Source organism: Mirounga leonina, unplaced genomic scaffold (assembly GCF_011800145.1).
Source record: "Mirounga leonina isolate KUSES-001 unplaced genomic scaffold, KU_Mleo_1.0 Mir_418, whole genome shotgun sequence".
NCBI classification, from domain to species: domain Eukaryota; kingdom Metazoa; phylum Chordata; class Mammalia; order Carnivora; family Phocidae; genus Mirounga; species Mirounga leonina.
The window spans coordinates 8240262-8266184 of record NW_023270739.1 but is presented as its reverse complement, the minus strand read 5'-3'; the positions used below and the strand labels follow the sequence as shown (position 1 = coordinate 8266184).

The 25923-nt window shown below is 50.1% G+C and overlaps 1 protein-coding gene across 2 annotated transcripts; it reads right to left on the bottom strand.

The window, feature by feature from the left end:
- Window positions 1–8: 8 nt before the first annotated feature.
- On the bottom strand, window positions 9–13801 carry EIF3D (eukaryotic translation initiation factor 3 subunit D). Of its 2 annotated transcripts, XM_034987595.1 has the most exons (15): window positions 13561–13801; window positions 11126–11258; window positions 10778–10823; window positions 9549–9685; window positions 8962–9047; window positions 8307–8379; window positions 7273–7385; window positions 6430–6562; window positions 5766–5913; window positions 4835–4965; window positions 4079–4164; window positions 3869–3998; window positions 1081–1223; window positions 630–913; window positions 9–158 (listed from the first exon to the last, which is right to left on the bottom strand). In XM_034987595.1, the coding sequence occupies exons 2-15, from the start codon at window positions 11246–11248 to the stop codon at window positions 145–147; spliced, it is 1647 nt and encodes a 548-aa protein (XP_034843486.1). In that variant the 5' UTR covers window positions 11249–11258; window positions 13561–13801; the 3' UTR covers window positions 9–144. The 2 variants fall into 2 exon arrangements, with proteins under 2 accessions (XP_034843486.1, XP_034843487.1); XM_034987596.1 differs by lacking the exon at window positions 13561–13801 and having other exon boundaries at window positions 11126–11387.
- Between the last annotated feature and the right edge of the window lie 12122 nt (window positions 13802–25923).

The following is a 25923-nucleotide window of genomic DNA, read 5'->3' as shown; positions in this document are numbered from 1 at the left end:
GACGAAGGTAAGAGACTAAATAGTTATACTTTATTCCACCGTCAAACTTCAGACAGCAAGAATCAGGCCAGCAGTCCACTGAGCATCCAAAGCCCTTCTAGGCTCAGTGGAATCACAAACTCCAGCTTCACATCACCGTCTGGTTTAAGTTTCTTCCTCTGAAAGACACAAAACGTTAGAAAAAGGAGCCATGTCACACTGGTGAGTGCTTGTGATTTTCACCAGCTCCCCTCGGAAGGTAAGCCTTTCGGATCATCATGGGGCTAAGGAATTCCCTTCAGTCACCAGCTGGTGGTGAATGAAGCAGCAGAGGCAGCCTGGGGCCCATGTAACTAGCCCAGCGCATCTTTGCTCCTTCAGACCATGGGCGAACCCTTCCATTGCCTTTCCCTCAATGCTTCTTCCTCACCCTAGCCTCTAGAAGGTCCCTCTCCCCTCCGGGCCCCTCATATGATTTCGAGGTGCTTGAAGCAGTGCCTGGCTCCAGAGTGAAGGCTGCTCCGAAGTCTAGTCTCAGAGAACTCTCAGGAAGTTCCACGTCAGGGCTCCAGAGAGAAGGGTGGCTATAGAGCTCGGTCCCTAGCTAGCCTCAGCTAAGTCTAGACTTCAGAAAGAGGCCTGCTACACACCTTCCTCCTCCTCCTCCTCCTCCTCTTCATCCTCATCGTCCTCATCGGAGCTGAACGTGCCGTCGGGCAGGCTGTAGACGCGGATGACCTGCTTGTTGGGGTCCTTGAGGATGAGGTACTTGCCCTCCTCCAGCTTCATGCAGATGTCGATGACGCAGCGCAGGATGCCCCAGGCGTTCTCCACGCTCAGGTTGATCTGGCTGGCAAACTCATTGGGCTTGAACTGCTGGGTGCCCAGGATGACGTGGCGCGAGGAATCTTTCACGTGGTACCGGGACACGTAACTAGCAGGGGGGAGACGGGGCATTTGTGGTGGGGGCGGCCCGCACAGAGGCACAGCAACACCTGGGACCAGGAGCAGTTCTTCCCAAGGGAGAGGGGAGAGGCGAGCCCAGCCCGCAGACCCCTCCTTGCAGCAGATGAATTCAGGACCCCCGGACCCGAATCTCACCCAAGCTTGAGATACTCTGATCCGGCCAGCAAAGCACAGCACGTCCATCGGGCCAACTTGTAGCTGTTGTTCTTCAGCTCGGTGGCAATGACAGCCCCTCGCTGAGAGTCCAACTTCTGACGCCAGTCGACGCCATTGCAGTGCTGCGGGAGGTAAGCCGGGCCCAGGAGTGAATGGGGGCCCCTACTGCCTGAGGCCTGGGACCTCCTCCAGCAGAGAAGGCACTCCTTTGTGGGCTTGCTTCGGAAGATGGGGAGTCCGCAGGTAAATCACAGGCAAGGCTGTCACCACAAAGGCGGCAAAGACACGGCCCCTCCGCGCACAGTGGGCACCCAGCCAACTGTAACTCCTCTGGTCTAGACCAGGACCGACGCGTGCCCAGTGACACAAGTGCCATATGAATAATGGCAGGGGCAAGTGCTGACTGTGTGCTGTGTGGGAAGGGAGGGCTCCCTGGAGGCAATGCAATGGCTCACCCAGGGGAGGGCACTGACGGAGGCTGGAGGTGGAGTGCTGGGAGAGGCAGAGGGAAAGACAGGCCGCAGGCCGGGTCAGCCCTGGGTGGGGGTGGAGGCTGCAGAGGGGAGGCCAGGGCCTGACCTTGCGTATATACATGTGCAAACAAAGAGATCGTCTTCTCCCACCACCTCGTGCGTGGACGGGGGAACTTGGGACCCAGAGTGAAGTGACTGGTTGAAGGTGACATGGCAGAGTCTCAGATTGTCTTGGTTCATGGCAACCAGAGGCCAAAAAAACCCCCACCAGAGTTCCTTAAGTGGTTAGGCCCAAACCATTCAGGGGTAGTGTTTCAACAGATAGGATTCCCTCAAAACCACTCTTGCGAGTTTGCCGTGGCACTCCAAGAACCCCTCCACACAGCTGTGCTGCACGACGGGAGCAGTGTGCTGGACAGTTGGCTGGCAGAGACTAAGCGAGGGGAGGGTGGGGTGGAGGACGGTGCTGAGGAGGTCAGTTAGGGGACCAGTAAATGCACAGTAACAGGCATGATCAGCAGCGTCCTCCACTGGGGTGATGACAGCAGAACCGAGGGAGAAGATGGCCCACACCCGCCTGCGCAACAGAAGAGTATGGTGGGGGGGACACGGGAGAGGGGGCAGGCTGGGGTGAGAGAGAGGAGGTGTTTCAGGGTGAGCCTAAGGGAGGAGAGACAGCTGACGCACAGGAGGGAAGAGGGAATTCAGCAGAAAAACAACGGGATGGGAGTCCAAGGAGCTCTGAGGAATCACCGTTAAGAGTTCAAGGTTGAGGCCTGCGGTAAGCACAATGCTAAGATGACCCCCGAAGGCTCCTACCCTCGTGTGGGTGGAACCCCTGCCGGTGAGGAAGCCACACCCATGGTTTCGCACCTTCTACGTCAAAGGCATTCTGCACATGTAATTAAGGTCCCTTAAGACAGGGAAACCACCTGGGTGGGCCTTACCTAACCATGAGTCTCTTACATCTGGGTGTAAACCAGACAGAGAGAAGTCAGAGACTGGAAGCACAAGAAGAATCTGCTGTGCCGTTGCTGATTTGAAGATGGAAGGGACCCTTGGGCAAGAGATGTGGGGGACCTCAAGAAGCCGAGAAGCCCCAGCTGACAGTTGGCATGAGAACGGGGGCGCTCAGCCCCACGATGGCAAGGAACTCTGAAATTCTGCTAACTACAATGAGCCTGGAAGTTTCTTCCAGAACCTTCACACTCATTTTAAGCCTTTAATTTGTTACGGAGCAAAAGAACATGAATACACAAGTACTGTGGTAAAAAAAAGCCATGTAGGGGACTGACTTGAAAGAAGGCTCCACTGGAGCTCAAAAAGGAGGGGAGCCAGCAGAGAACAGAAGTGAAGGGAGCGAAGAGAAACGTGCGAGACCAGAGTCAGGTAGCAGCACAGAGGGCAGAGCCACACCGCGGCCACGGGAGGCCCAGTGGGAAGTCTGAGAAGAGCCACTGGCTCCAGACCTGAGGTCGCAGCAAGGCTTCTGGTGTGCTCCTTCATCGGGCGACAGAGGCTAAGGACACCTGGGGAGTGGGAACCCGCAGCGGTAAATGCTCTCCCCAAGGCTCTAACGAAGGCAGAGCAGAACGGCCCCCAGACTCCATCTCATTAGACCCCGTTCACTGGGCGCCTGAGCTGTCCTTTCCACAGAGGACCCTTTATTCGCTGCAGCAGTGCCCGGGAGCACTGCCCCCCGCAGCCGAGTCAGGCACAGAAGCCCAGGGCAGCTTCAGAGAGGGGAGCAGCCCAACAAGCATGGAGCATCAGCATGAGAGGGAAGCAGAGGAAAGATGAAGGAAGCCCATTTCTTTCAAGAGGCCTCCTGAAGAGCCAAATCTTCGCTGATCTGAGAATCTCGGAGTTCAAGAAGGGAAGGAGTTGGAAGAAGAAGGTTGGAAAGAAGGTAGTGGCTGCTCTAAGTGAAAGAACAGATCAAAAAAAGAGCTCCGGGGCTTACAGGACACCTGCCAACCCAGATGATGAGAGATCAAAACCAGACGCCAGCAGAGAGCAGAAGCCCACGGGAGGGCAGAGGGGAACAGAGAGGGAGAAAGTCCTGTGAGAAGGTAGTTAAAGTTCTTAGGCCTTAAGCACGTTCTACACACACACGATCTCTTTCTCAATGAAGAACCAAGGGGAGGAGAAACTCAGAAGACAAAAAAAAAAATAAATAAAATCTTGGTAGCTGCGTAAATGATGCATGGGGACTGCGACCGAGGCTCACCAAGGCTGGCCAGGGACAACATGGCCCACAGGAACCACGGACAGGGCGACCAAGGATGCCTCACCCTGGAATCCCACTCGTTGAGCGTTTTGATATTGATGAAGGACACTTCCCCGTTGGCTCCGGTCATGACGCCATCGTGCTCACAACGGACAATAAGGTCAATGTCGTCTCCAAGCTTCCACCTGCGGTACCTGCAGTGAACACGGAGCTTGTTCGGTCACCGGAGACCCCGGCTTTCAGGGAGGCCGCCCCATCCAGGAGGCTGACATACCGGTAGGCAACAGAGGCGACTTCGTTCTTGTCCATGTCGTCCTCCACAAACGGGTTTGGGTTGGGGAAGTTGTATCTTTCCTTCCCCTGCCAACAGACAGAGGCGTCATGAGACAGAGAGCACTTTCGGCCGAGCCCATCGGCCAGACCCTGCATTCGGCTTAGTTACAGCCCTGGCTGGCTCCCTGTAGCCCCTGGGGTCGGGGGGAGGCTCTTTACCCTTCCCAACCTCAAGCACGAACCCCGACAGATCCCGAGTGCTTGCATGTGCCGCCGGTGTGCTTCATGTGTCTGAATTAACAGCCACGCCCCCCCTCCCGGTTTCATTTTTCTAGAGCACGTGCCACCACTTGTTACAACATAGGTTTATTTAGTTTACTGTCTTTTCTCCATTAGAATGAAGCCTCCTAGGAGCAGGAACTTTGCTCACTGCTAGATCTCCAGCACCTGAACAGTATTATTTGTATCAAACACCGTATCTATCAAAGAGTTGAAGGAATCCCTACAACCTGTCTGGCCGAGACAAGTGTTCTTAGTACTCTAACCTCACGGAGAAGAAACGTACCGCACACCACAGAGCTCTGAAGGGGTGGCTCTAGGGTTCAGTCAGGCAGCCTGACCTCAAAGCCCCAGCGTGGAGCTCCTCTCGGACAGCCCTGCTTAGTCCCACAACCCCAGAGCCTACCAGAGAGCAGATGTTCCATTAACAGAGGTTGACAAAACAGAAACTGGTGCCCAGAGGCTCTCACCGCCTCACCATTCTCAAGCACTGCTGGGAGAAGTTGTGGTTGATGTACGTCGCTTCCATGGCCAAGTTGCGGGGCGAATTGAAGGAATTGCCTTCATCTTGAGGGGGCTCATTGGCGGTCTCACTCACTGTCAGGAGGTCTGCAAAAGCGGCAGCATGGTCACCCACCCACGACTCCGAGCCATCGACAGTGTGCCTGGCACCGCAGGGAGGGGCGCAGGCCCATCCTTCAAAGAACCACTGTCTGCCAAGCCAGCTCTCCCAAGTGTGGGGCGCAGAGGGGAGGAAGCGGGGAGCGCAGCTGGGTAACTTCAGATCCCCTCTAATGTTAAATTCAAGCACATCAAGATGTTAATTTAACATCTCTAATGTTAAATTAAGAAACTGATCCCCTTTCAGTCTTTTTTTGGATTCCTCAAGAGAATGTCTGATTTTGTTAGCGTTTCAACAAACAGAAGGCCCTAAGCCTCAGGTATGGGCTTATACCATTCGGTCTCACTGCTATTATGTTTTGGAGACCTGGTTTCCCTTGATGGTGTGTGTATACACGTTTGTGTGTATCAAACACGTGCAAACGTATCTTCCCTTTATAATTACACTTTAGTAAAGAAAGTAAGGTGTTAGTGAAAAACACGAAGTAAACGTCAAAAGTGGTAGGGAGCACTGGCAGAAGTCAGCAAAGTGCCATCCAAAGGAGTAACATTTGGAAGCACAGTACTGGGGCCCCAGGAGGACTCAGGAAGCCGGCGCCTGGAGGAGGTCCTGCAGCAACAGGCCTTCCCTTCTCCAGGTCCCTGAGCAGGCTGGGAGGGTGCAGCCGCTGCTGTCAACGACTGCGGGCGAGTCAGACCGTTTCCTGCCCATTCTCAAGAACCAGGGACTCGCTCCGAACCAACACGACACCCAACCCCTTGGTGCCGCTCCCAGACAGGCTTCTTACCAAAGTCAGAGTTGTCCCTCTTGTCAAAGAAGAGCTTGGACCCGACTCTCTGCACAACGATGTCCCAGGAATACACGGAGCGGGTGCAGCTCATCAGCGTGGCCAGGATGGCATCAGTGGCAAACACGTTCCCCTGAGTTTTTGCCAGCTGCAGAGAGGACACAGAAAGACGGGAGGATACGCTTAGCTCTAACTGCCCATCTGCACGGAGGGCTCCGCAGGGAGCTCTCACGGCATCCTGGACGCGTGCCTCTGGATGTCTGAGGGTGAGTCCGCAGGCTTCTGCCGGCACACCCCGGCACACGAGGGCCGGCAGCTCTCCGACCACTTGCTACATTCCGGGATGGCACCTCGCGACGCTCTCGTCCTCACCCCAGTGGCTGTGGTAAGCACATTGGACCCACTGCACAGGGGAGGAAAGAAGGCCTCGGTCGGTGGCGCCAGGAAGCACGGCGGAGCTGGGACTCGAGTCCAGCTCAGCGCAACACCAGCATTACGGTGGAGCCAGTCAGGTGCTCGTGTTCCCATCTAATCCTGACCTGTTCGGGAGCATCTTATCTAAAAAGGGGCTTCTGAGGTCCACATGATTCACGTGTATGCCCGTGTGCTGTTCCTTCTGCGGCCTCGGCCGTAGAAGCCGGCAGCACTCGTCACGGGGGCCCACCTTTCGGATGACAGGGTCGTCTGTGGTGGTGACCGTGTGGAAGATGCGCTTGATGCTCCGCAGCGGCTTCTCACTCCTCGTGGTGATGCGGTCGAAAGCTTTATCATAGTACTCCAGGGCCCCACAACACTCGCTGCGGGGATAGCGGGGAAGACGCGCAAAGGAAATGGGAAGGTCAGCTTTTTAAAAAAAAAAAAAAGCCATGGAGGGGCACCTGGGGGGCTCAGTCGGTTGAGCATCTGACTCCTGATTTCAGCTCAGGTCATGCTCTCAGGGTGGTGAGATCAGGCCCTGCATCAGGCTCTGCCTTTAGCAGGGAGTCAGAGTCTACTTGAGATTCTCTCCCTCTCCTTCTGCCCACCCCCCGCCCCACTTATGTGCTTTCTTTCTCCCTAATAAATAAATCTTAAAAAAAAAAGAAAGAAAGAAAGAAAGAAAAAAAAAATAAACCCATGGACTCTAAAGTCTTATCTAGAAATCCGATATATAAAAGAAGAGATGGCTTCCCTGACGAGAACAGGAAAGACAAGCAATCAGGTCCCTGTCGCTAAGCGTGAACACAACCAATTGACTCAAACTCCCCATTTTAATGACAGGGAGATTGAGGCCAAGAGAGGGACACGGGTAGTTACAGAGGCATCCAGGTACGAAGATTTCTGGCCTGGCACTCTGGCCCCCACTGACTTACTTCTATCTACTACTTGGGGTAAACAGCTCTTTGTAACGTCAGAAAAAGCTTTGCTTCTGATCAACTATGGTCTTTCTCTTTCTGCCAAAAGAGCTACACACCCTGCTCGTCCACACACGAGCACGTGTCGGAAGGTAGCCAAAGATGCCACTTACATGTCCTGGGGCTCTGATACTTCCAAGTAGCGCATCTTCATCAACTGAGGAAAGTCCATCTCCTCTTTCACCTCCCAGTCACTACGGACCTCCACCGAAGAGTCTCGGGGTTTCTGCAGTGCAAAACCAGGGGAGGGAAAAGAATTAGAGCCAGCACGTAACCTAAGCAGAAGGCAGATTAACAGTGTGAAGAGCTTTTGGTCCATAAATCTCTCTGGAACATCTACCACACGCTGGCTGCTTTATAATAAGCATCCCTGACTCTTTGGAATTTACAATCTAGAAGAGGACTGAAGGAGTCAAGAGATCAAGAACAACCAGGAATTTTACTCCTAGGTGATGTCGGCACCCAGGGCACACCAGCTCTTTCATACGTATGTATTTTATAAAGGAGCTCTAGCAGCTTCTTTTATTTCTCACAGGATGTTAGCACAGCAAGCATCACATCCAGCAGAACCTAACTGCTGCCACCCGAGCCTGTCTCCTGCCTACACGCATCTTCCGTTCTCACAGTGTCCCCACAAGCACCTGCACACGAACGTTGTCGGCAGCATTTTTCCTAACAACAGCAAGTGGAAACCACCCAGACGTCCATGTCCCAGTGAACGGGTAACAAAACCTGGTATATCCATATAACAGATTCGGCAATAAGGAGGTACTGACGCACACAAGGCGGATGAGCCATGAAAACATGCTCAGTGAAAGGAGCCAGACACAAAAGCCCACATGTTGTAGGAGTCCGCTTATATGAAACGTCTAGAAGAGGCAAATCCAGAGACAGAAGAGACTGGTAGTAGTCGAGGACTGGGGGGAGAGAACAAGGGCTGACTGCTGAAGGGCATGGGGTTCTTTTCAGGAGGAGAATGTTCTGGAACGCAGGCCCGTATCCGTGAATGTACCAAGAACCACTGAACTGTACACTTTAAATAGGTGGGTTGTATAGTTTGTGAATTTTATTTCAATAAAGCGCTTATAAAACCAAATAAACAAGCAACACTGAATTTCTAGAAAGAACTCTGGCGTGGATACACTACCTGTGACTTTTGGTCCCACTTCTGCCTCACTCCGAATTGTTTCTGAAACTTTTTCTGCAGTCGTATGCGCTCTCTAGAAAGACAAGAAGATTGTGCTTTTGGCGCAGATCCTTAAGTCCGTGGCTTTTCGAAAGGCGGAAGCTGCCATCCTCTTCTGCTAAACCGCAACATCACCACTGACTTCTCAGAACTAAGAAACCAGGGGCTTTGTGAAAAAGAGCAGACCAAGAGTGCACATTCAGGTGCTTCAAGAGGCACAATGCCCCCCAACACCGACCAGGTGGGTTTCACTCCCCCTCCAGAGAGGCCAGTGGCAGCCCCAGCCTGGGCAGGGCAGCTGCTGCCCGACCCAGCCCCCAGGGCCCCGTGGGAAGGAGGCCCCGGCAGAACCGAGCCAAGGGAAGCCTCAGGGCTCTTTTTATCTGCCCTTGTTTCCTGCCAGTGCACGGCCACTGCCAAGTACCTTGCGATCTGCCAGTGGTGGCCCTCAGAGAATGAGGGCAGGCTCAAACAGTGGCTTCACTGGCATCTGGAAGGTTTTTGTTTTTGTTTGTAATGCTGGGGAAGACAACCGTCCTCCTGCTCTGGCCCAGTGATTTCAGAGTACGCTCAGTCCTGGAAGAGTAACTCGTTCCAGGAGGACAGGAGACCTCACCTCTCTTTCTGCTTGGCACTCTTAGGCAGGGTCTGCAGGTTGAACTGCAACATGTTCCGTCGATCTTTGTCTCTACGGAGGTTCCGCTGGGAATTAAGAAAAAACACCCGTGTTAAAATCCTGGGGATCTGACGGACAACAGGCAGAGCTTAATGGGAGGTCTTTACTTGGAATTCGCGTAGACATACGTTCACACATTTTTTTATTGAAGCAGGTTTACGGGCTCTTATTAGAGGTGCAGTTTGCCTCTTTATGTAGTAAGGTGCAGCCCAACTGGACCATCAACTTAATAAAGCCTGCACACAGCAATTAAATGAGCCAATAGGCACCTTTTTACCTGACGCAAACACCCCCAGTTGGCACAGAGACATGATGTCCTAGCCTACCAAAAAACCTAAACTATTTAAAGGCATCTCTGGACCCAGTAAAGTTTACTTTAGCAAAATGTTTCACTGGTCAGCTACTTGGAAGTCACTGGAAGACCTATGAAAATGAACTTTCTTCAGTACACACAAGGTAGCATTTTTAGCAAGTGGCAGCCAATGGTAACGGCCCCAAGATGGTCAGATTGCTGGCTCTTGGCCTACCTGTGCGAATCGCATCCGATTCCGCTGGTAGGCAGTCTTCTGTGTGCGCGCTGTGTCCACCAGCTGGAAACTAGTTTCGTCCTCCTCGTGGAAATAAGCATACTGACTTCCACCTCCGAACTGAGAGGAGTACTTATCTGCAGGCAAAGGCAGTGGGGTGTAACAGCTACTACCTACAGACTTTACACACGTGCTGGTCTAAAGCCCTGCTATTTAAAGGGTGTTCTCTGCTAAGGTGTTCACCCTTAGCAGAAGTACACGCTGACGGACTCATCCCAGACCCCTTAAATCAGAATCAGCATTTTAAGAAAATCCCCAGATGATTCATGTGCACATTCAAGTTCAAATGGCTCTGATCTAAAGAACTTTCTAAGTCAAGACATCTTGAGTCTAAGGACCTCAAGCCCATTTCACACCCTGCCTTATTCTGTAAGAATAGGAGTTAAGATTTACTCTCCCAGGAAGGGCAAACATGGGACACGCATTATGCAAATGCATAATCATCTGGTACCCAAGGCAGACATGTCTAATGGGTTATGATATACTTTACTGCTGGCCTCAGCCTCAGATTTTTTTTTTTTTTTTTAAGATTTTATTTATTTGTCAGAGCGAGAGAGTGAGCCCAAGCAGGGGGAGTGGCAGGCAGAGGGAGAAGCAGGGTCCCCACTGAGCAAGGAGCCCAATGTGGGACCTGATCCCAGGACCCTGGGATTATGACCTGAGCTGAAGACAGACGCCTAACTGACTGAGCCACCCAGGCGTCCAGCCTAAGATAATCTTAACTTAGTATTCCAAGGAGTCGCTTCTAACAATCTCAACTGCCACAGAAAAAAAACCCAACCCATTTACTTTATCAAGATCTTAAAATCTGGGGTCGTAAATCTGGAGTCCACTGATTTGGCTTCCCAGGTTCAGTAGATCCCAGGTACTGGAGTGTGCAAAGTGGGAATGAGTTCAACGGATCTATGAAAAGGTTCGTGGCTCCCTAAAAGTGGGAGGGAAAAAAATCCCACTATAACAGACTAAACCTATTTAACAAGCAGTCTAAATTTTGAGGCCATAAAAAAGAAAAAAACCACAAAACTGTCTACAGTTCAGACTATGCCCCTAAAAACTATGAATTATCATCATCATTTTGTTCCTGTTCTAGAATGCTTTTGGTTGGAGGTTACTAGAAAAAGTAACAATCCTCCCAAGGCCCTGGTCTGGGCAGTCAGCTGAACACTTACTCGTGTACCTCTTATCTTGGTATGTGGCACCCGTCCAGTCTGCAACCTGTGAGAGCAACAAGAGGAGAAAGAGAACACACAGGTCAGTCAGACACGTTTCTGCTGACCCAGAAACTCCCGTAAGTGAAGATGCGGTCTGGGGAAAATGTAAGAAGGACTGGCTCACAAGGCCTTTGTAAGTGCCCAGCTCTCCTAGGACTAATGGAAGTACCCAGACGTTATAGCCTTCCCCAGCTGGTGTCCCTATAAGGAACACAGGAGTTGTTTTTGAGAGAATAAACTTGGAATGAACTAATGGAGGGTAGCAGCCACAGTTTAAAAGATTCACTCTCACCAACAGGCAAGTACCTTTCCTAGCCGATCTCCTTTGCTAAACGGCTGGTAGGGCATATCCCGAAACTGCTCGGGCACCGCACAGGGACCCCAGCCTGAGGGGTTGTCCTGGATCACAGGGGTCATGAACTTTGCCATCTTCTAAAACCTTAAAAACACAAATAATGTGAGTAGCTTCATGAAGAAAGGCCTCCGAGTACAAACAGCCTTCCACTGAGATAAGACAAGACATAATAATGATAAAATTCAAAAGGCAACACACAAAATGGAACACTCAACTGTTGAGCTCCTACTAAATCTGTTTCCTCGTAGATAATATTGTGAATACTTAAAACTTGGAAGACCACCAACAAAACTGATTTACCGTATTGCACTGATTCTGTGACACCCACTTTTCTCACTATAACATCTTTGAAATGAGGCTGCACCTTATGCTTGATTGGCTGTCTTATCTTAATTGGCAGTCCGTCTTTCTTAGTGCTACATAACATAGTGGGCTTCTTAAACTCAGTGGTATCTCAGGTTTGATAGAATGAAACCTTTTCTTAAGTGTAATAACCATGTTCTAGTTCTCAAAAACACCTTCACCAAGGCATACAATTTGTAGCTTCCCCAAGTTTCAGTCTTTTCGTCTGTAAAATGAGTAAGACCCTTATTTAATTCATAGCACAAGATCACTGCAAGATTTGGTAGTTACACATATGAAAATGCTTCCATTGTAGGATGCCACACAATTACAACTGGGACTTGCAAAAAATGCATTTATACACGGGGTGCTGAGAAAAAAAAGGAGCCCATAAGTACAGTCTGATGTTTAACTTTTCTTTCTTGTTCTTCCGATTTTCTGTCATCAATGCAAATCCTTATGCAGAACAAGTGGACACAGAGCCAAGCAAACCTGTCAGAAAGCTGAGGTTACCATAAACCTTAGGCCGTAAACGTGGCCATATGTCACATGTTTGTAAATATTATTAGTACCAGTTATTGGTCTTAGGTGCTTTCCCTGCATAAACTCAGTGAATGTCCCCAACAATCCTGAGGTAGCTTCTAGTATCGTCCCCCCTTTTCAGATCACAAAATTGAAGCACAGAGAAGCTAAGAAACTGTTCAAATTTGCAACACTAGTTAATGAAAAAATCTGAACCAAAGCAGTCTGGCTGGAATCCATATTCTGTGAAATGCTCAAGCAGATCTTTGCCTGACAGTTCCATCAAAAACCTATGCACTTATCATTCATCGTAATCCTCAGGTGAGTTCCCAGAGGAAAATTCATTGCACAAATATTTCTGGAGCCTGAAGAGTAACCAAAGCGCACCGGCGGAGTGATCGTGGGAAGTTCTTCTCAGTGTCCCGTGACCGGGAAGAGATTCAAGCTTCCTACAGAAGTGACACCGGGGTGACAGCAAGAGGGAACGCACCCGAGAGCTTCATCCTTCGACTCTAAACTTAAGCTGTACTACAGGAAGAGGACTGAGACGAGGAGTGGCAGCTTTAAGACAACTCGTTAAAGTGAGTATTTACAGTGTGTCAGACGCTGGGCTGAATAAGTTAACAGCACTAACCCCCCCACACCCCCATTTTAGAGATTAAAAATTTGCAACTCGGCCGATTAAGCTTTTCAACGGAGAGTTGATTTCCAGGGCTGTCTGCCTTACGTCCAGCACTCTTCCCCTTATGTTATAGCTCGTACCTCATAACCCAGTAACAATATTTCAAAACGTGTAAAAAAAAAAAAAAAATCTAGTCGTTCTGCCACAGTTCAAAAAGGAAACAGACCCAAGGCTTGGCATGCACTTCTCCAGCGGGTGGGACGACGTCCCCTGGCTTCCACAGACGTAAAGAATGAGCAGAATGGAACCAGAAGCAGAAACAGCCGGTCAGCTGCGTCGGAGTGACAGCTGTACCGGCGACAGGCGCAGGGCGGGCCACTCAGAAGGGGCCCTGTGGCTGGCGGGGCACGGTGCTGTGTAGGTCATCGCGGCCACTACAGACCGGATGCCTTCGGTTCCGGAGAAGAGTTCCAGATCAGAGATCAAGCCTATGCTACCACAGCCCTCCACTCCACACCTCTGGACTGTGAACTCCTCGGGCCAGGGTCGAACGCTGCTCAGTTTGGAACCCCCCAATACCTCCTTCACAGAAACTCTGGGAACCTCTGGCCACTTTGAAGTCCCTGAGACCCAACGGGGTTAAGAGATACTATCAAAGTCGCTCAGCCCGTGGCCGCAAAGCGGAGCCTAAGGCCAGGGGACCTCACCCACAAGGCCGTGACCCGCAGCCCTAAGAGTATCGGGCCTGGGGTCCCCGAAGGCGGATTCCTGCCCCGCCCAGCGAAGGGGCAGAGACGGCCAGAGCCGTACGGGAGGTCTCTTCCGGGAGGCCTCCGAAGGCCGGGCCCAGCCCAAGCCGGCTCCAGAGATCCACGGAACCCTACGGAACATTCCACTCACCTGTAAAGGCCTCTGCCGGGCCCGGATGGCGATAGATGGTCCGAGCCGGAGACCGCGCACCTGGCTGCCCTCCGAGGAACAGGGAAAAAGGGAGAAAGATGCGCACGCACCGGCCGGCGCCGTAAACACAATCGGCGCTGTCGTAAACTGCCCTCTAGCTTCCTCCGGAATCAACGGCAGAACGCACGAGTCGTAAAGCGACGGCACACCCGGAAATTCGTCACTGATCTTTGCGCGATGTCTTCGTGGTCTCCAAGGAGCCAAAACGCCGGAGGTGTGTTTACAGTTACGTCACGGGCGCATCCGGCGACGCCCCCAGAGGGCGTCCCGAATTTTTGAAACGTGGCGGCGGTGCGTTTGAAGCTGGAGGCGGGGAGTGGTGATGGTCTGTGTCCCGTAGCGCTTCACGGAAGCTTCGGCCCCTCTGTATCGCAGAGTGACCGCCTTCTCTGGCCAATCGTGTGGCTCGGGTCTCACAGGTGGGGGGGCAAGTTGACGGCCCGGGGCCGAGTTTACGGTTACCATCCCTCCCCCCTCCCCGCCCCTTTTAGTTTCGGAAACTGAGGCCCAGAGGGCTAAGGTGTCCTAAGTAGCTCCGATCGCTAGTGTCGGGGGTAGCCGCCAGGATTCCAACCACGGTTCTCAAGCTTTGTCGTACGACGACGATTTCTGGAGCGCTAATGTGTAGAATGGAGACTCCGGGTCTCACTTCCATTGACTGTTACTCAGCTACGCCTAAGCTGGAGGCCTGGAATCTGCGTGTTAGCGATTGTGATTCTGAAGTGGCGACTCGGGAACCACTTTGCTGCAAAGGACAACGGCGCTGTCCTTTCTGCAACTATTGGCCTCTGGGATTTGTCCTAGAATTATATTCGGGGATTTCAAAACATTGAAAGAGAATCTGAGGATGTGTTTTTATTCAAACTTCAGGTTCTTTTCTATCTGGTCTGCTAGGATTCCTTATCAGTCTCCCAGCGTGACTCCTTTATTGGAAAATAAATCTGTTAGATCTGATATCTGCTCGGCTCTGCCACTTGCTAACTGTGTAAGCTTCACATCTCTGGGCCTCAGTTTCCTAATCTGTAAATTGGAGACGATAAATAATTGAGCACTATGAGGGTAAAAATAAATTCATGTGAAAATAGTAATTCCACTTACAAGTTGTGTGAACTTGGACAGGTTTTTTGATCTCTCAAGCTGCTTACTCATCTGTGACATGAAAATATTAATGGGGGGGCACCCTAGGGGGTAGGGGGTGTTTCAGCGGTTAGGCGTCTGCCTTCAGCTCAGGGCATGATCTCGGGGGCCTGGGATGGAGCCTTGTGGGCTCCCTGATGCTCAGTGGGGAATCTGCTCACTCTCCCTCTGTAGCTGCCCCTGCTTGTGCTCTCTCTCTTTGTCAAATTCATAAATAAAATCTTTATTTAGAAAAAAAAAATGTTAATAGGTGCATTTGTTTCCATAAATTTTCTCCCAACCTGTTCATGTTCCCAGTTTTCCTAATTTTTGCTGATGGCATCCAGTTAATGGTGCTTGGTGCAAAGCCTTGTAGTTAATCATCGATACTTCCTTTTCCCTTTCCCACCACATTCCCACATTCAATCATTTACCCAATGTTCCTTGCTCTACTTTCAAAATATGTCTTTTTTTTTAAAAAAAGATTTTATTTATCAGAGAGAGAGCCAAGCATGGGGAGCAGCAGGCAGAGCAAGAAGCAGATTCCATGAAAAGCACGGAGCCCGATGGGACTCGATCCCTCCGTGCTGGGATCATGACCTGAGCCGAAGGCAGGCGCTTAACCAACTGAGCCACCCAGGCATCCCAGCTTTCCAAAATACACCTTGAATGCTACCACTTTCCCCCACCATATCCAGCCTCTTGCTTGGACTCCCCAGTGTCCACTCTTGCTCCTCTATGGTTCCTTTTCCAATGGAACCCAAAGCAATCTGTTCACAGTCTTCTAGCAGCTTCCTATTACGTGCTTAGAGTGAAACATGAATGTCTTCCTGTGGCCTGTCTGGTCCCTGACTACCTTTCAACTTTATATCCTGCCTTTTTTTTTTTTTTTTTTAATTTGTTTCGAGAGAGAGTGAGCACAGCAGGGGTGGGGGTAGAGGGAGAGAGAATCTCAAGCAGACTTCCCACTGAGTGTGGAGCCCCACACAGGGCTAGATCTCACGACCACGAGATCACAACCTGAGCTGAAATCAAGAGTCAGATGCTTAACCATCTACACAACCCTGGCACCCCTGTATCCTGCCTTTCTCTACTCACTCTGCTGTAGCTACCATGATCTTTTTTCTATGCCTCAAGTACATCAACTTCATATCTAGCTCAGTAGGGCCTCTGCACTTGCTGTGCCTTCTGCATGGAACACTTTCCCAGATTTAACCATGGCTGGCTTGGTCTCATCATTTGCACCTCTGTTCCAAGAGTTATCTCCTCCATGAGATCTCTGACCACCATTCCTAAAAAGGCTGCTACTCCCTGCATCCCTCCTTGCCCCCTTACCCTGCTTCATATTCTTCATAGTTCTCATCATGCTCTGAAATATTTTTCTGTTTCCTTGTTTAGGTTCTGTCTCTGCCTCTAGAGTATAAACTCCATAAGAGTAGAGGCTTTGTCTGTCTCACCTAGAGCAGTGCCAGTAATACATATTTATTGAATTGTTGAATGAAGGCATAGGGGTTTTAAGAGAATTGAATGAGAAAATAAATTTAGCACATTACCCTGGGCACATAAATAAGCACTCGATTAACGTTAGTGTAATTAAGATCAATATCAATTGTAACGTGTTCCAAAATGTAAGGGGAGATGTATTTTTGCTCAATTGCTTAGATCATGTCTTTTTTCTTTTCTTCTTCTTCTTCTTCTTTTTTTTTTTTTTTTTGCTGTGGGTTCACAGGCCATCTGCTGCTGTCTCTCCCTTGTGTCAGAGTTTAATCATCTTTCCCATATTTTGGCCCAGACATCTCCCCAGATGGAGAAGGATTTGGAGTGTCCTGTCTCATTCTCAGTAGTGAGTCTCTGGCCTTGGGTGGGAGATCTTGCCTTTGTTCCTCCCCTCAACCGACACCCCTGCTGCCTCTCTCTCTGTCTATCCCCCTGTCTACATGCAGCTGGGATGACCCTCCTTTACATTAAATCAGAGTGCGCCCGATCTCCCGTCCTCCCACCTCAAAACAGTTTAGCAGCTCACCTCCAGCCTGGGGATAAAATCCTGCACTCTGTTCTGTGGCCTGCAAATTTCGAAATGGCAGCTTCTCACTGGCAGGATTCTCTTTCGGGGTCCTACCCAGGTTCATTACTGCCCGGAGACCTCTTTACCCGCTGTCCTCTGGTGCCCCGAATGCATCTCCCCTAGATCTTCACGCACTCGTGTCTTCAGCAAACAAACATTTCCTGACCACCCCTCTGAAGAGCCTCACGCCCTTTACTTTCTCCCTACCAGGGGCCTGGCGCGCCTTTGGGGATTTACATGAACTCATTTAATTCTCACTACAGCTGTGTGAGGTCGAGCCTACTAGTCTTCCCATTTTCCAGATGGAGATATGGAGGAGTGCTCCAGGCTGAGCAGTGCAGAGAAGCTGGGGTCTCGAACTCAGGCTGCCACCCAGCTCCTGCTTCTTTTGCTTCTCTGTTGGTGTTTTACAGGATGACTAACATTTGTCTTGTAAAAAATGATTTGTTTGGTTTTTTTTATCTCCTTAGGGGAAATGGAAGCCTCAGGAGAGGTGGGATCTTACATAGCTTGTCCACTGTTGGATTGCCAGCACCTAGAATTAGCACACAGTTGGTGCTTGGAAAACGTTTGTTGGGCGCGTGAGGGTCTCTGCGGACAGGTCCTTTCTTCTGTGTGTCCGCAGCACTTGGTGGAGCCCTCCGTTGCTGTGTCTGTCTCTGGTACCAGTGTCCCCCACCTCTGGTACTCCAGACCCTGCGTTCCTCTACCATGTGGCTGCATTGTTTCATGAGGAGACCTCATGGCCCTGCACAGGACCTGGCGCCCAGAGCGTGCCCAGGAAATGCTTAATGAATCCAGGGCCTCTGGATCCTGCTTTCAGAGGCTGTAAAATAAAAACCTTAACATTCTTGCCAGAAAAATGCAGGTTTGAGGGCAGATCCCCATTTCTCAAAAGATTACACAGCATCTTCCCACTTGGGAGAGGCACAAACACTGCCTTTGGGTGATTGAGTGACTAATTTTTTCATTATTACCAACAATGGCTAACAGTAGCATCACAATTTAGAAGTGACAAGGTCCCTGATTTCATCTGAAGCTCATAGCGACCATATTTTAATACAAATTTTACAGTTGGCAGAATGAGGCTCAGAGAGGTACTGTCACTAACACGAGGTCACACAGCCAGTGAGAGGCAAAGCTGGGATTTTATTTCCTCATTCCACAGACACATTGTGGAGCACCTTCCATGTGCCTGGTATAGGCTAGGTGTGGGATGCAACAGGGAGCAGAGTGGGTGAGGGTCTTGCCCTCAAGGAGGGTACTTTTAAGTGGGGGAAGGTAGACACTGGGCAGGCGTATAGAGATGTGACAAGGAGGTAACGATGCTTCACCAGGGCTCTGTCTTAGAGAATGGTCTGGGTGCCGCACTTATAAGGGCAGGGTTCAAGGAGGCCCCTCTGGGGAGGTGACATTTGAGTAGAGACTGGAGGGTAAGAGGGAGCGAGCAGGGAAGAGCCTGGGAGCCGCTTACATCTGCTTGGATGTGCCCAGTCCTGGGGAGCTCATTCTCTGATGCCACTCTACCCTCTATGGATTTCTTTTTGGTCAACATTTCTGGTTCCTTTGTCTATTTCTTAGTGTCACCTCAAGTGCCACTTGGGCCTCATTTCCCCACGCCTTCCACTTTGTCAGAATTCTAACAAAATGGCCACTTCTGGAATTACTTTTCTCCCCTCCTCTGGGATCTCTGATTCCTGCTTAGTTTCTCCCCTCCTTTTTGGGGACTTCTTAACTTCCTTCTCTATACCCGCCCCTCCCCACATGAACACATTCTTTCTCCTCTAACCTCTCTGGCACCATCCAGGCACCATCATCTTCATGGAGCCTGCTCAGTGCCAGGGCGAATGAGCTCCTTTTCAGCTGCTGGCTTGGGCATCTTCATTGAGCTTGATTGGCCCACATTCTCTCCAGTGGCTGCATTCTGCCATTCCTTATTCCTCAGGGTCTCCCCAAAAGCTATTGTCTCTGCTTGGAAGGCACCTCTGTTCCTTGACGAGTTTTCAGCTCTTGGTCAAATGTCACTTCTTTGGGGACACCTTCCTTCCTGCTCCCTGTGCTTCCCCTTCTGAACGCTTGTGGCAATGGTAATTAAATGATTATGTGTGTACCTATTTGATCTGCGTGTCTGTTCCATCACATGGAGCACCCTGAGAGGGTGGGAATAGGGCTTGTATTCCCAGTTGCTAGAACAGTGCTTGACATAAAGTAGGTGCCCAATTAGTATTGGTTGACTAACTAAGTCAATGGATTAGAGGATCGAAATCATTCATTCAACGGGTGTCACTAAGAGCCACCCCTTTGCAGCAGGACCCTGTGTATATAATGATTGATAGTGAGATTCTTGTCTTCAAATAGCTCCCAGTCTAGCCGAGTCAGTGACTGCAAAGCAATTTCTAAACTGAAAAAGGGAGAGCCATAGGTGACTGCCGGGCCCTCCATATACATCCCCTCCTGTCGTGTCTAGAAATGAGAGGCACCATTATTCCTGTTTTCTGACCAGCCTCTTGTGCTATTCTGTCCTGGCCTGTCCCTGCCAGATAAGGCAAAGGCATTTTCTAATAGGAACCTCCAATACCTTCAACAGGGAAGTAGCATTTTTGAGTGCTTACTATATGCCAGACGATGTGTTCGTGCTTTATATCATTAATCATCTCTTTGATTCTTTCTGAGAGTTCTCTGAGACAGGCATCAACCCTCCCATTAAAGTGGGTGGGGAGAAGGCTCAGGCCAATTGGGTCCTTGGTCCAGTGAGTAACAGCTGAGCCAGGATTTGAGAGCAGTTTTGTGGAGTCAATATCTTCCATTCCTTACAGGGTGGTGGGGAAGGCCTTTCCTGAGACCTGGAAGGTTCTCTTTCTCACTCCCCTCCTCTGTCTCTTGCCTCTGCTGTCTCTAATTTACTCAGACCCTTCCTGTCCTGAATATCAGTGGCAGCTCCAGAATTTCCCCGTGGGAGGGGCTCAGTGACAGGAATCTGGTGAAAAGGGGAAGCCCTGGGCTTGTCTTGAAGCTGTGTTGCATGGCAGGTGCCCCGTTTTCCCTGAGGCCCATTCACTGGGGGAAGGCCCTCTGGACCTTTTGAGGGGGCTGCCCCTGAAGACATCCCTTGGTAAAACTGCTGAGCATCCAGACAGAACAACATGGGGAGACAGGGAAGGGACGAGAAGGCTGCCTACACATGAGGCATCTCGTGTATTTTGATTATTCTAGACTGTGAGGCAAAGAGTTGTCAGGATCTGTGGTGTCCTTGAAAACTTGACCATATAATTTGCCATCCACGTTGGGGCCCTTTTGGGAGACAAAGGGGTCACTATCCAAAATCATACCAGATGGAGCGCCTGGGTGGCTCAGTTGGTTAAGTGTCTGCCTTTGGCTCAGGTCATGATCCCAGGGTCCTGGCATCGTGCCCCGTTCTGGGCTCCCTGCTCAGTGGGGAGCCTGCTTCTCCCTCACCCTTTATTCCTGCTCCCCACCCACCCTCATGTTCTCTGTCTCTCAAATGAATAAATAAAATCTTTTAAAAAACGTGAAAAAAATCACACCAGACAAAAGGTATAAATTGGGATGGTTCCATGCAAACTGGGAGTTTGGTCACCCCAGGCAGGAGGGAAATAAAATTGCCCTCTGTTCTGGTTATCTACTGCTGTGTAACACATCCCTCCAAAATGTGGCAGCTAAAAACAATAATAATCCTTTTATCATCTCTGTTGGTTTCTGTGGGTCAGGAATTTGGGAAGGGTTGGCTGGTTCTAGCCTGGGGTCTCCCAGGCTATATTAGTTGGATGTGGGTGGAGCTGGAGTAGTTGGGGGCTGGCTAGCCCCTTCTCTTTCTCTCTGTCTCTGTGTAGTCTCGGAGTCTCACCATGTGGGGAGTCCACAGAGGGAGCTGGGCTTTCTCACAATGTGGCGGCCTCAGGGCAGTCAGACTACACACATGGGGGCTGAAGATTTCCAGAACAAGTATTCTGGCTAGGAAGCTGAAAGCTGTGTGGCCTTCTACAACCTAGTCTCAGAAGCCCACCCCTTCTGTTGGTTGCCAGCGAGCCACAGGCCTGCCTGTCAATAGGCACAGGTTCTGGAAGAGTCTGTGGAGTGAGAAGTGTTTTCATGACCATTTTAGGAACTTCAAATCTGCCACGGATGTAAACTGGCCTTTTTCTTTTTTCTTGTCTTGTCTTGTCTTTCCTTTCCTTTTCTTTCCTTTTCTTTTTGTGAGATTTATTTGTTTTGAGAGAGCGAGCGAGCAAGTGCTCAGTGAGGAGGGGCAGAGGGAGAGGGAGAGTCCCAAGCAGGCTTCACACTGAGCGCAGAGCCCAACATGGGGCACGACGATCCCATGACCCTGAGATCACAACCCAAGCCGAAACCAAGAGTCAGACCCTCAACCAACTGTACCACCCAGGCACCCCAAACTGGCCTTTTCTAAAAGTCATCAGTTGGTTGCCAGCAAACGTGTGACTTAAGAGTTTCCGAGGGAATCTGGCTGGGAGGAGGCCTGACGTGTGGTCATGGTTTATCAAGAGAAAGCTGCTCGGGGGGCGCCTGGGTGGCTCAGTTGGTTGAGCGACTGCCTTCGGCTCGGGTCATGATCCTGGAGTCCCGGGATCGAGTCCCACATCGGGCTCCCTGCTCGGCGGGGAGTCTGCTTCTCCCTCTGACCCTCCCCCCTCTCATGTGCTCTCTCTCTCTCTCTCTCTCATAATAAATAAATAAAATGTTTAAAAAAAAAAAAAAAAGAGAAAGCTGCTCGGAAGGAATGGAGGAGGGAGTGGAAACACAGAAAGGGAGAGTCACAGAGCCAGGGGCTGGCTTTGTCTGGGGAGCAGGTTCTTGACCACACTGACCGGAGTAGCACCCCCATTTCCTGGGCGAGGCTGTCCCCTCAAGCTACCTCTGCTGAGAAACGCTTCTTCAGAATAATGCCGTTCCTTGTTCTGTCTCCCTCCTACCCAGCGGCCCTGTGAGACCCTGAATCCTCACAGAGCTTTTACTGCAGGGCGGTAGATGCTGGTCAGGCTAACAAAAGTGTCCTGTCCTGCTGACGGTTGTATTTCTCGTGCTCTCCATTAATAGATGGATCATCTGTTTACACAGCTGCTTCATGACATTGGTTAAAGGGAGTTGTCTCCTACCTTGTGTGCAGATAGACCCCAAACTGTTCTGATGGATTCACCCAGGTCTCCTGGTGGTGATCCTTCAGCGTGGCTGGCGACCTGCACCTCCTTGTGTGCCCTCATGAACCTCCACAGGGATTATTGCCCCATTTTCTAGATGAGAAAATAGAGGTGCAGTGAGGAGACGTGTCTCGCCCAAGGTCAGCCAGTTGGGAGAGGTGCAATTGGAATGGTCATCCAGCTGTGCCTGAAACCAAAGCTGGCCCTCAGATACAATCCCCAAATCCAAAAAAGCTCTGAAAACCAAAAGCTTTCTCATGAGGTTGGGGCAAGAGCTTATTGGCCAACCTGATGTGAATTGGAGAGGATGTTATTTATAACCTTTATCTTATTCCATCTAGTATGACTATTTATACATTTTGTTGCATAAAAATTAAAGGGTTTATAGAATACCCTTAATACCCTTAATATGTCCCAGAGCTCACTGGGCATATTCCATAATATACAGCAGACTCTCCATATGCATTTTTGAATGAAAAGAGCTCTAGGTTAATCAAACACATTGAGTCCCAAGGGTTTCAGATGAGGAACTGGGGATGTGCACTGACCCTTCTGTCTCAGTGACGACGCAGAGAGCACTGCCCCGTTTTACAGATGAGAAAGACTGAGGGTGGGGACCATGGTACCTCAGGCTGACTCCATAGAACCACAGCATTTTATCCTCTGTCGGAGGGGGTGCTGGGAGGAAGGGAAGCCTTTGAGTCACCAGCTCACCCCAGCCTCCGAAGAGCCTTGTTGCCCCAGCAAATTTTTAAAAATAGAAAACCTGGAGGGATTAAAGCCCCAAAGGACGCTTCAAGTCCTCTGGAAGAAAGGGAAGCTTGCTGTATGTTCTGATGGTCTGCATTCAAATTTATTTTTTTATCTCAGCTGGCTGTACACTCACCCATCACAGGATCCGCTCTCAGAATAGAGAGCTACCTGTTGAATCATCCACCCCACTTCCTGCCTCGTGCGGGCATCTCTCCAAGTGCTGAGCCATCCGCTTCTCTGCCGGGGCCTGAGATATATCAGGATTTGCAGCCCTGTTGACAGGAGACAAAATAGACTCCCATTTCCTTTGGAACCATTTAGCTGGTTTTGGGACTGCTTGATTGTTTCAATGGGATGAGCAATAACCAGGCCTCTCCTTGGCTCCTTCTCTCCGCCCCATACTTGCTCTTCTATTGGAAGCTGGGATGTGGGATCCTGGGGACAAAGGCAAACACTGATTTTGGCTCAGTCTGGCTGTTGAGCTAATAGGTGCCCCTCTCTGAACTGCAGGCCCACTTTCTGCAGCACAGATGTTGCTCTCTTTCTCTGTTCCTGCTACCCGCCCTGGCTCCCAGTGGCCTTAGGACTAGAAATTCAGACTGCCTGAATTTGAACCCAGGTTACCACTAGCTGCATGGTCTTGGGCAGGTCATGCAACCATCTGAGTCTCAGTTTCCTCATCTGTAAAGTGGGTGGAATTATAGTAAGTAGGTAGTGAGAATTAAGTCAGATAACAGGTAAAGTGCTTAAAGCAGTGTCTGGTGTGCAATAAACACTTAATCCACGCCAGTTGGATTAGCATGGGCACCAGAAGCCTGTGGGGGCTTTGACAGGGGCAAGATCTTGCAGCTTTCAAAAGCAATCGTTGGTCACTTATGGGGATCCAGGCCCCTAGTTGGCCACTCAGAGTTCAGAGAGAGAGAACCAGTTATGCTCTCGAGTAGCTCAAAGTCTAGTGGGAAAGCGGGTGTGGCTGATTCAGGGGCTGCAATACCTATAAAGTGCTTAATGAAAGATATTTTGAGTCTACATTTAAAAAGCAGATTTCACATAAACGTCCAGATTTTTGGCTTCTCTTATGATCTAGCAACACCAGCTTGGCTTTCGTGCATGATGGTAAGAAGCTGGAGCTGCATAGGTACTGCTGTCCAGGCCGGGGATCTCTCTACTTTGCCCCACTCTCCACTCTTCCCTATTGCATCCTATATGCCCATCTTTATGTTCATGTGTACCTGCTGCCTGGCCTTTTGGGAATTTGCAGGTAAATTACAGTGCAATGCTGTGAGTGCGCTGGAAGTACAACAAAGGGTAATAATTCAGCCGTGGGCAGCCAGGGAAAGCTTCCCAGGGGAGGACACGGCCCAGCTGCTTCTCTATAATACCTTCGAATGCTGCTGAACACCCTTGTCTTTATAGCTCAAGGATGTGCACAGAGGACACCAAGTCCTGTGAGCTGGCAGGGATCTCTGCCATAAAGCAACCAAGGCTCAGTGGCTTGTGTGATCACACAGCCAGCTGATGGCACACCCAGGCTAGAACCAGGACTGTCCACCAGAAACAGCCGTGGGCCTCGGGAGTCTGCAGTTTGTACTCTGGAATCTTGATCCTGTCTCTGCCACTTACCTGCATCATGACCATGGGTAACTCCTTTCATCTCCTTAAGCCTCGGTTTCCTTGCCTGTAGAGTAGGGCTAAGGATTCTGACCCCAAGGGAGTATTCTTGGGGACGAGATAATGAGAAAACGGATAGGGGGACACTCATAAGTTCAAAAGGACTCTAGACCGGTGAGGGGCATCATGACTATTGAGAAATAGCCACCTTCTTCCAACAGATTTGGCACATCTGTTTGGCAGACACCTTGAAGGGGACCTGTCCCCAGCCTGCCTTTGGCATTCCCACTCCTTTGCATGTGGGAGCATGCACGGCCTTTTTCTGGGCATGGACCCGGGAAGGGAATGTTTTGGGATTCTCTGACCTTGACTGAACAGGACCCTGGGTGCAGAGCCCAAGGGCTCCCCTCTCTCAGGAGACTCCAAGGTCAAAGGAGATGCTGAGATTGGGATGAGAATGAAGCCAACTTCCCTGGAAAAAGAGGAGAAACATCAATAATTACTTTGTTTTCTTCAAGACATCTACCATAGCATATCAGGGGCTACTTTTAATTAATTAATTAATTAATTAATTAATTTGAGAGAGAGCAACCATGAGCTGGGGAGAGGGGCAGAGGGAGAGGGAGAGGGAGAGAATCTCAAGCAGACTCCCCGCTGAGCACGGAGCCTGATGCGGGGCTTGATCTCATGACCCTGAGATCATGACCTGAGCAGAAATCAAGAGTTGGACACTTAACTGACTGAGCCATTCAGGTGCCCCTCTTTATTTTTTTATCTTTTATTTTTTAAAGTAGGGTCAGTGCCCAATGTGGGGCTTGGACTCATGACCCTGAGATGGAGAGTCGCGTGCTCTACTGACTGAACCAGCCAGGCACCCCCCGGCACTATCTTTAAATCCCTGTTCAGTGACTTAAACTATTGAGACAACATAGCATTGTGGTTGACTATCTCGATCTGGGGGTTCCACTGTCCTGAGTTCGAATATTGTCTTTTCTCCTTATTCGTTGAGTGTGCCTTTGGACACAATTTTAAACTTCTCCAAACCTCAATGCCTTCATCTGCAAAATGGGCTTCTTAAAAGTACCTATTTTGTAGGGCTTTGTGGGAATTAAGTGAAATTATATGGTGAAGGGCTTAGCATAGTGAGTAGCTCAATAAATACCAGCTATTACTGTTATTGGAAATAGTCATAAAAACCACACATCATGTTTGTACAGCATTTGACCATTTATAAACTGATCATGCTTTTCTTTTACCTTTTGACCTTCGCAACTGTTTGAGGTGACCAGTGCAGCGATTGTGACCTCATTACAGAGATGAGAGTACTGGAGCCCAGAGAGGGCAGCAGTCTGTTCAAGGTCACACAGCTCGTGAATGGTAGAGCCAGTTCAAGTCTTCTTGCACGAAGGATGCTCAGTGTCGTTCACAGGGCCAAGCCAGACCACCTGTGCATGTAGTTGGGCTGCTCCTTGGCCACTCTGGTTCTTCTAAAGACCCATTTGTGGAGAAATAATCCAGAGTGTTGCTTTAAACCCTTGTTGTACCCATTTATACTCTTGACACTATACCACCTCTGGGCGG

What these genes read in the sequence shown, in the direction of transcription:
- EIF3D (XM_034987595.1), bottom strand. Translation starts at nt 11,248, where the DNA reads ATGGCAAAGTTCATGACCCCTGTGATCCAGGACAACCCCTCAGGCTGG. An exon ending in CCAAGATAAGAGGTACACGA is followed by an intron (nt 9,686 to 10,777) that starts GTAAGTGTTCAG and finishes CTTTGCCTGCAG; the next exon opens with ATAAGTACTCCTCTCAGTTC. An exon ending in GTATCAGAGCCCCAGGACAT is followed by an intron (nt 6,563 to 7,272) that starts GTAAGTGGCATC and finishes CTATCCCCGCAG; the next exon opens with CGAGTGTTGTGGGGCCCTGG.